The sequence below is a fragment of the Populus trichocarpa genome, chromosome 5 (assembly GCF_000002775.5).
Source record: "Populus trichocarpa isolate Nisqually-1 chromosome 5, P.trichocarpa_v4.1, whole genome shotgun sequence".
In the NCBI taxonomy this organism is placed as follows: domain Eukaryota; kingdom Viridiplantae; phylum Streptophyta; class Magnoliopsida; order Malpighiales; family Salicaceae; genus Populus; species Populus trichocarpa.
In genome coordinates this window covers 2,129,039-2,138,846 of record NC_037289.2, presented here as the reverse complement: position 1 = coordinate 2,138,846, position 9,808 = coordinate 2,129,039, and the positions used below count along the sequence as shown (strand labels likewise).

The 9,808-nt window shown below is 31.6% G+C and overlaps 1 protein-coding gene across 1 annotated transcript; it reads right to left on the bottom strand.

Annotated features, from left to right (window-relative positions):
- Positions 1 to 4,279: 4,279 nt before the first annotated feature.
- Positions 4,280 to 8,200, bottom strand: LOC18098778 (nicotinamide/nicotinic acid mononucleotide adenylyltransferase). The gene is made up of 2 exons (XM_006382530.3): positions 7,772 to 8,200; positions 4,280 to 5,261 (listed from the first exon to the last, which is right to left on the bottom strand). The coding sequence occupies exon 2, from the start codon at positions 5,254 to 5,256 to the stop codon at positions 4,513 to 4,515; it is 744 nt and encodes a 247-aa protein (XP_006382592.1). The 5' UTR covers positions 5,257 to 5,261; positions 7,772 to 8,200; the 3' UTR covers positions 4,280 to 4,512.
- Between the last annotated feature and the right edge of the window lie 1,608 nt (positions 8,201 to 9,808).

The window sequence follows — 9,808 nt, the reverse complement described above, 5'->3', positions numbered from 1 at the left end:
ATGATTGTGTGGTGGTATTTATAGTGAAATATACGCATGTGGAAGCTTCATTGCAGGTTCTGTTCACTTGCTTTTTTAAAGAAAAATGAAAATCACTTCGATAAAAGTCTTCTTCTTCATTTAATGATTTAGCTACCCTATTGCTAGTCTTCTGATAGATTTACCGCGTGTTTATTCAAGAGAGAGTGACCTACTTCTTTCAAGGACTTTGTACTACACGCACCCACATGGACTTTTTTTATTTTGAAGATTTCAATTATTATGTTCATCAAATCCAATTTGATTTGAGGAAATATAAAAATAATTTCAATGGAGAATTAAAAAAAAAGAAGGTCATCGTTCAATTGTTGAAGGGAGCAATCAAGTGACAAATCGTAGAGGCGGCTTCAATTATAATAATAAAAAAAATCAAGATATTCTAGATTTTCTCCTAATTAGTTAATAAAATTAAGATTTCATGTGGGAAACTGAAAGTAATTCTTTTTTTAAAATAAATAATATCTTATTTGATAATTTATTTTATTATATAAAAATTAAAATTCCCATAAATTCTTAGTTTTAATGTGAATCATTTATGGTTGATTATGTCAGATTTTAACTTTTAGTTTTTCTGGTAATTTGTTTTTAGAAAGAAATTAATTAATAAAATAAATGTGATCAACGTCTTCTTCTTTTTTTCCTCTTATAATTAAAGCTACCACCAGAACATTTTATAAATAAAACCTTCATCGTCTACATTTCAAAAACAAAATCAATATCCTAAACATTTTTTAGGCAAATTAGAAGAAGTCCAAGGTATTTTACAAAGGTGAGTGCGTCGCACAACATCATAGTTAATGCATGGTAGCTCCATTAATTTTATCCACAAAGAGAGGTGGCCAAATTGGAACCCCATATTTGTGTTGGTGCCCAGTACGACATTTTGAACATGTTTATCATCCCTCTCCTCTTCCTCGCAGCTTTCTTGTCGCTTCATTTTAGCACATAACAATATCGTTATTTTATATTATTTTTTTATCACAAGAGTTATTCAACCCCATCCAGTTCAGTGAGGTAGGTTGAGATCTAGATAAGATTAACGTTTCATAAAAAAAAAATTAGGTAAAGTTGATTTGGTGTAATCTAGTAAAAAATTCAAGTTGATTCAAGACTCGGTCGATCACATCAAAATTCACTGATTTTTTATATAAATTGAGGGTTGTTTTGAATTTAAAAATAAATAAATTAATCCGAGTTAATTTGTCTAATCTGTTAGATGGATTTTGCACCGCATCAACCTCTGAATCAAGATTAATAGCTATGCTTCTCACATTGTTTGTTCCAAGTTCCATGAAGAAAATTGGTAGGATTCTTGGTGGCTTGAATAGCAGCCCTTTTGGAATTCATACAAGCATTCCTGTTTTTTATCCTTCTTTTTACGTGTATTGGTGTGGTTCACCAACATAAAATAATAGAAGCAATTTTATATGTGCTTTTCACGTTTTATATAGTTAAGAACCATATCCATGGCTGCTTTAGGAAGAAACCAAGAGATTACTATATATTCTAATAGCTTGCAAGACTTGAAATAAAACAACAATGTTGAGAAATTCTATCGAAGAACAGCATTCTTCATCTTGACCATGTACTATTCCATGATGCTATCCAAAAAATACCATCCTGATCTAAATAGAGTCCAAGTTGAATTAAATTCCTGTTTTCCTTTACCATATCTCCAGCTTGGAATGCATTTATTAATTATTTTTTCCTGCACAGTAGCTTATGATTTCGTTTAAACGAGTTTCAATTACTCTAATTTATTTATTTAATTATTACGTAGCAAGAAAACATGACAGGTTTCGTGGGTGAAATTGAAATCAAGTTTTCTTTATTATTTTTTTTTTGGTAATTGTGGGTATTTTAGCCAGTTTATGTACATCTCGACTAATCCCTCGAGATCCTGAAGTTAACAACTATGTAAGTCTTTAGTAGTCGTGAGGTTTATGAAACTCGAATTGATGATCTCTAAAAAGCAAATTTAGAGCCTAACTAGCTAAACTACACTCCTCAGGATTAAATCAAGTTTTATTTTGTTTTATGAGAATTACATTACATTATTTTATTTTGTGAAATACATAATTTCTAATCCTATGGTAAGGTAAATATATGTGTCACGTAATTAGGTTGAATGTTCAATATATATATATATATATATATATATGCATGCATGTTTGCGTTAACTCACGTAATTGCTAGTTAAGTCTACCAAACCATACGTCAAAGAATCATAAACACAAATAAAATAGCAAATCAGCAATATATGACATCTTTTACGCATGCTTAATTCATTCACCAAACTTTTATGCCGTTGCTTATCTAATGGTAAGAACTTTGATTTGAAACAGCTCCCGAGGTAGCTTGTGCTTGTAGAATTAACAGATCGCTCTTCCTGCAATATTAAATGTTGGGTCATTCCACGTGTCATTCTACATATTGATTTGTTATTGGGGTAATTTTTATTTTTTAAAATATTTTTATTTGAATAATTATATTATATTAATAAAACTAGAATCGCTAAGTCAAATAAAAAATAATATTTTAATTGTTTTGATTATGAATCTTATGAAATTTATAGGGATTGTTTATTGGGTAAGATGATCAAAATAACTTTTTATCGGAAGGAAAAAACGAGAAGAAATTAAAATCAAATTAATTTCAAAGAAATTATTGGACAAAGAAATTAATGTTGTAAATTACAGTTGTTTATGCATCTAGCCACTTGTATTAAACCATGCCTAATCGTAGGAATTGAAATTCCCATGACATCATATGGAAAGTATACCAATCATTTTGTCCAAGGCAATGAAGTATAATCATACCAACACCTTATTTTATAAATAAGCTTGGCAAGTTTCTTTGGTTGATAAGTTCTTAGAAAGTTTTTGTTTGATATAAAAAAAAATGTTCCAACATAGAATAGTACTTATTTTCTAAAAAAACAGAACAGAAAAGGAAAATCAAAACTTTATGCTCGGATATAATATTAAGTTGTCCAAATGTTTTTACGTTTCAAAAGCGTTTTTTAAAAAATTAAATTTTTTTTATTTTTTTCTTTGTTTTAAATTAATTTTTTTTTGTTTTTAGATCATTTTGATACGCTGATTTCAAAAATAATTTTTAAAAAATAAAAAATATATTATTTTGATATATTTCTAAGTAGAAAGCATTTTAAAAAGCAACCACAACCACATTCTCAAACAGTAATTTGTTCCCCTAGTTTTTACTTCTTGTGTTGCAATCGAAATAGAAAAACTAGGACGGTTGCAGTTGTAGTTTGGGAATTAAATTGCAAGAATAATAGTAGTTTTCGTGCCTCATTTAAATTGAACACTTATAGGTATAATTGTGGGACTTGATTAGGACTAACTTTTTTTTAAAAAAAAAATACGTTATTAAATTTGGATCAATTTGAGTTAATATTTTTATTAAAATGATTTTATTTTTTTTTTTAAAAATCTTGGGATTGACAGGAAGAGATTTAACAAATATGATTATAGAAGGAGCACCTTCTTGCAAATGACAAATAATTTTAATGACAATTTGTGGATAGTGACCAAGTTGTGGATGTGCGAACACGTAAATAAAGAATTAAAAGCTATTCCCAATTGCACTGTTTCTTTTTGACGAGTTATTGCAAGTTGTATCTTTCAATTTCGCTATATTATGGCTTTTGCTAGGAGAGAGGAGACATGGGGCAGGCGGCTTGGGATACTTTCCGAATCCAACTTGCAAATCACCAAGCCAATCAAACTGTGAGTTTGAGTCTTCAAGTCTTCGATTGAGGCACCTTGACGGGGTCGTGGAAAAGAGAGGCTGGTCCTGGTCAATATGGGTCTAGTCTGCTGCTGTATGGGATGCATACAATTCTCCAGACGTATTTCTTGGAATTCCCTGTTCTTGAATCCATGGACCTGTCGTCATTCAACACGCGTAATTCTTTTCTTATCCAAAACTTTAACCAGGAAAGAAGAACACTTTGAAGCCATCTACATCCAGATTGATGGGTGAGTTGGCTCCAGAATGCCGTATCTTAAGATGATCATTTAGATGTAGAGAATTCAACACGAGCGGTCTCATTTGAGACTAAACTATTGACCTGGTCAGAATTACTTGCGGGTTAATCAACTGAATCCTGATGAATTCATCTTAATAACAAAGAATCCAGAAAACAGCATGAACTAAAGTTTGATGATTCGAATCGGAACAAAGGAGAATGACACAAACGAAGAACACCCCCATATTCAAACAAGCAGAAAAGGATCAACCATAGCATTAAACATAACATGACAGGGGGGATGATATTTCTTGGTACGAAAATAGGATTCAAAAGAAAAGATTAATTTAGATTGTGATAAATCTGAACAAACCAAACTTACAGATGTATTTTCCTGTTCCGGTGCTTCGTCTATCAAGTAATTATGACTGCTCAAAATATGGACTTACATTTAGTTGATGAACAAAGCTGTGATATGATTAGAAATCATCTTTTTTGTCCTCTTGGTTCCGGTACAAACCTTTGTCTCTAATGTAATCAATCACTCCATCTGCAGTTAAGTACTTTATGGACAACCCTCTTGAAATGCTTTCCCTAACTCTTGTTGAACTGATCTGGTTTGGAACAAGATCATTTGTAACTCTAATATTACCCTTGTTTTCATTCAAAATTTCATCATCAGATATAATCTTGTTAACATCTTGCCCTTCTCTACTTATGCAGACCACACCATAGTCGCTGCATATGGTTCTCACCTGATCACGAATCCAAAACCCAGGAATACTAAATGATTGGAGTAAATCAGAACCACAAACAAGCATGACCTTAAGAGATTCTCTGGACATCTTCGTGCCATTAGTAAATGAACCCTCTACTCTTTGCAAAATAGTCAAAGTACGTTGGGAAGTGCTTTGGTTTACCTCCCATGGATCAACCATTATGAAATCTGAAGTTTCACAGGCCAAGCGACACATCTGCAACCTATGATCCCCAGATATGAGGCCTGCTTTCTTGTATGCATCATTAACAGGCGACATGTATGCTGCAATGACATGGAATCCCTCTGACTGTAATGCATCTCTTGCTAGCTCAAACATTCGCAGGTGCATAAATGTTGGAGGATTGAAACTGCCAGTTGCCACAAGAGCAACATTTATCTTGTTATTTTCCTCAGTGGAATTTAGGCCAAAAGATACCTTTTCCATTGGCAATTGAAGATCCATGATATCTGAACGACAGTGATAGAGGAGCATTAGGACACCGCATTCTTAATAACATGCTTACAGTTATGCACAGCTTCCCAGTACACATGCACTTTGATGGTGCAGCAAAAGCTGAGCATAGACTAGTTGGGGATTTCCAATTCCAAATTGGGTAAATTCACATCTTGTTCATAAGTATAAATCCATCCAAGATGTACAACAATTACAAACTCTGTGTACAATATCTTAATAACACATTAGCTTTAGGCACCAAAGAAATATGGACAAATGTTACCTTTAGTAAGTAATCATGTAAATCACATAACTTGATCATTGCAACATGACAGCCTCAAAAGATCAAGTAGCCAAATATGTCCGCATGCATGAGTGTGTTGGGAGTGAAGGAGCATTAAGGTTTAATAGTTAAATTGTGATCCAAAATGAATAAGATCAACAAGACAATGAAGGAACAGAGTATGCATTGGAGCAAGTTAAAATTCACAAAAGTCAACACATCATGTTTATTCACATAATAACATACATGAGACTGGATACATCATTATTTTCATTCAGGACAAGAGAGTGAAGGAGCTAAAGGCATATAAGTGTCCATAAAAAAACACAGGTGCATGCATATACACACACACACACTCACAAAGAGGGGAGTGGAGATGGGGGGGGGGGGAATCAAAAGATTTTATCGAGATACAAAGGATATCTCTCAGTGATGAGGAACATACTGAAACCACTTAATGCCACATGAATCTATTTATAAAAGCACATCGACATGCAGACAAGGGGAAGTTGAAGACAGCAACCCTCATTTTGCTGCTACGAAACCTCTCCCCCCAGGTAAATCAAAGGAAATGATCAGTTTCTAGGTTTACATCTTCCTACACCACCACCTATCCTTTTGTGATCCTTACCACCACCTAAACATGTGCTAGCATCAGAATTTATTTTCATGTCCTTTGGCAAGGGAAGAATATTATCCACGCTCTTCAGGAAACTGGGATCATCAACAAAGCCTTGGAAGAAGCGCCAACTCTTCTGCACTGGATGAAAATGGACTCAGAAAGCATGGATCCCACAACCAATCTTTTTCTCAGGTTCTGAATGACCCTGTTTAAGCAACTACAGTAGCATCATGTGCTCAAACTTTTTGGCATTAAGATTGGGAGGCCAGAACTGAAGGAAATAGTTGAAAAAATAGAAATCTCCACTGCTGAAACAAAAGTCTTTTCGAACCAACCTAACTATACCCAACTCCTCCTCCTGTTCCTTCTTCTCTCCCACTCCCTTAAGCTTCTCCAATTGCTTTTCCTCCATTAATTTACCCACCTTCTGCTTCTTTAGTACAACCCTGTTTTCTTTAATTTCCTCCCTCATTCTCTAGGTGCCATTGCTAAAGATCAAAACTTCAAACAAAATTTAGAAGAGACAATGATTCAGACAATCTCCTAGCTCCAGCGAAAAAACCATCTACTCTAAAACTCAACTCAAAACAAAAGTCTCTCTCACATAAGCAAATGCGTTTGAAAATAAATATAGGTTAAGTGGGTATCCTAAAAATAACAAATTTAAGATAGTATAGACCTCAGACGAAGAACACACACATAAATAAATAGAATCAGAAACCTAGTAATCCTAATATTTCTTCAATTTCAATGCCAATGATGATAATGATAATATATATGAATATGTGATGTATAGAGCCTTACAGTTGGCAGAAGTTTAGACAAAGAAAACCATGAGTTTAGATTCTACAAAAGAAAGCTTATATGTCACTATGAGACTTGTGAACAAAGACTATTTACAAGCATATAAAGTACAAAACAGCAAAAAACCAACAGATTTAACTCACTATCTCCCTTTCCTTGCAACAACAAAATCCTCACACAATCTTCTCCCTTCATATACATTATAAACCAGAACTTTTGTCATCCCCTCTTAATACCTTGAAACTTCCCTTCATGTTATACGATTGCAACCACAAAAATCCTGTCCCGGAAACTTAAATTGCCACTCTAAACTAATAAACCGGTGCAAAAGAAACTCTTAATCTCCACAACACCAATATCCACATATGCAAAATCCTATGCTCTCTTCTTTCCCGAGAAAAAAAATTGCATCCTTTATGTTTGACAAGATCCTATAATTTTTATCTTGTCCCAGTTGATAAAAAAAAAAATGCAGCAATTCTAGCTAACATAAAGTACTACTCCACTCTCTTCAAACCTTCCCTTGACAGCAAAGATTAACCTTTTCTTGATTGAATTTACTAATTTAAAACAAAAACAAAGAATCATTCTACTAATGCTAGACCAAATTTAGCAGAGACAACGAAGGTAATGACCAACTAGCTCCCATTTAAATAAAAAACCCACATCAAAACCAAAGTCTTTAACATGAAAGCACATGTATTTGTGCCTAGCTATGCATAAAAGTGTAAGAAAATGTTCACATTTTGATGGTTTCACACCACACACAGCCAAAAGCACATGTAAAAAGAGAATCAGAGATATAGTAGCGAAACCTTGTGAAAAGTGTATCAGAATTTGCCACCAGCTTTGCCTTTACGCACCAGAGAGAGAGAGAGAGAGTCTGTAACAAGAGGTACTCTCTCCGTCTTTCGGATTTCTTCTGAGCTGAATTCTCTCTTCTTGTTCACTTCTTTTTACTTTGTCTTTAGGAGACCGACCTCTCCACCGCTGATATCTTGTAAAGCGAATCTAACACTGTTTGAGGTTGGACTAGATTTTCAACAGTCAGTCTCTTCTCTTTTTCTTGACACGTTATACCACTTTTGATGCGTGCCCGCCGGGGTGAGCTATCGGCTTTCGGTTTCGGTTTTCAATATTTCGATTCCGTTTTCGGTTAATCGAACTTATCAAAAGCATAACCTGGTCTGAACCGAATATTTTCGTTACTAGGCACGGTTCATCTAGGGTGTTGACTTGTATACTTTATCAAATCAAACCTCAAATTCATATCTAATAATTATACAAATATAGAGTCGTTCCTTTGACCCAAATGACATGAACCAACTCATATAAATTATAAAAAGACAATCAATATTTTTTTTATAAGTAAAATTTCACAAAATAACTTAAAGGCAGGGGAATTTAAATACAAGTACGAGAGGAAATATGGCTTAGACATTTATGGTATTATAAAATAGATGTTTACAAATAATTTTTTTTAATAATTGGATAACGAAGTTTAATTAAGTGTTATTATTATTTGATTTATTCTTTATAATTAAGAAAAATAGTAACTTGATGTAGAAATCCTAGTACTTCCAAAACAATTCCCTTTTAGTGTATTTAGATATTTTTATATGCTTAAATAGATATCTTCGTAGAGATAAAATGAAATAAATATGCAAAAAAATTATTAAATTTTAATAATAATATTATTTGTTTTTATTTTGATATGAAATAAATACTCTGTAAAAAAAAATAGTGTTATGTGTATATGCCGAGAATAGAGAAACTATAAACCTTTATTTTGGTGATTCAAAGGTATTTATACAACTAAATTTTGTCATTTTGCTTCTACGAGAGAGTTGGAAAGTCATTCCATTTTAATAACATCAATAAAAAATAAATATTCATTACTAATACGATAAAAATATAGTAGACTATAAAAAACTCTTGTACACCTACAATTATAGATGAAGGGATTGTTTGTAAGTGTGACATAAATTATTTTTTAAAGTATTTTTTTATTTGAAAATGTATCAAAATAGTAATTTTTTTATTTTTTTAAATTTATTTTTAACTTTAGTATATTAAAATGATCTAAAACACCAACAAATAACTTCAAAACTAAAAGTTGTTTTTTTAAAAAAATTAAAATCACGATTGAACTATAATACTAAACAAAACCAAAGTAGGATTTTGGCTAAAAAAATTGAGTTGGTTAAAAATCAAACGTAGGTATTGAGTATAGGCTATGAGTTATTCCATGAAAACATAATAAAATTTTTATAAACCAAACTGAAAATTAATTAGATTTGTTAAAATAAAATAAAATTTAATTTAAAATTAAAAATAATAATTCAATTCGGTTGAATTTGATTTTTCAATTGAAATAGAATATTGCTCCTGTTACTCTGAAGTTTTTATTTAAAAAGTTAATTGCAACGTAATTCTTATAGTTTATATTTTTAATACTAATTAATGAGTCCTTTTAATATTAAAAACATTTATGGGATTCATGGGCCAATCCCAATAAATTCACATTGGCACAACTCTAACAAAGACCTTTTTATTTAAATTTAAATTTATTAAATTTTTTTAATGTACAAAGTGGAAATGTTTATTAATTAGAGAAAATATAGTTTTATAAATTCAATGAAATAACTTATTAATTCAAAGCTTACTTGGATTGAATTTTATTTGAAACTGGATTTTTCTAATCATAATTTTAATTTTAATTTTTTTATAATTTTAGATTTGCTAATATATAAAATAAAATTTAAAATTTAAAATATTATTTAATATATTTAAAATGTTTTTGAATAGAAACAGCTATCCCAAACTTTCTATAAAAAGCACCAAAACAAAAG

Excerpts from the sequence above, each read along its gene's own strand:
- LOC18098778 (XM_006382530.3), bottom strand. The coding sequence starts at position 5,256 with ATGGATCTTCAATTGCCAATGGAAAAGGTATCTTTTGGCCTAAATTCC.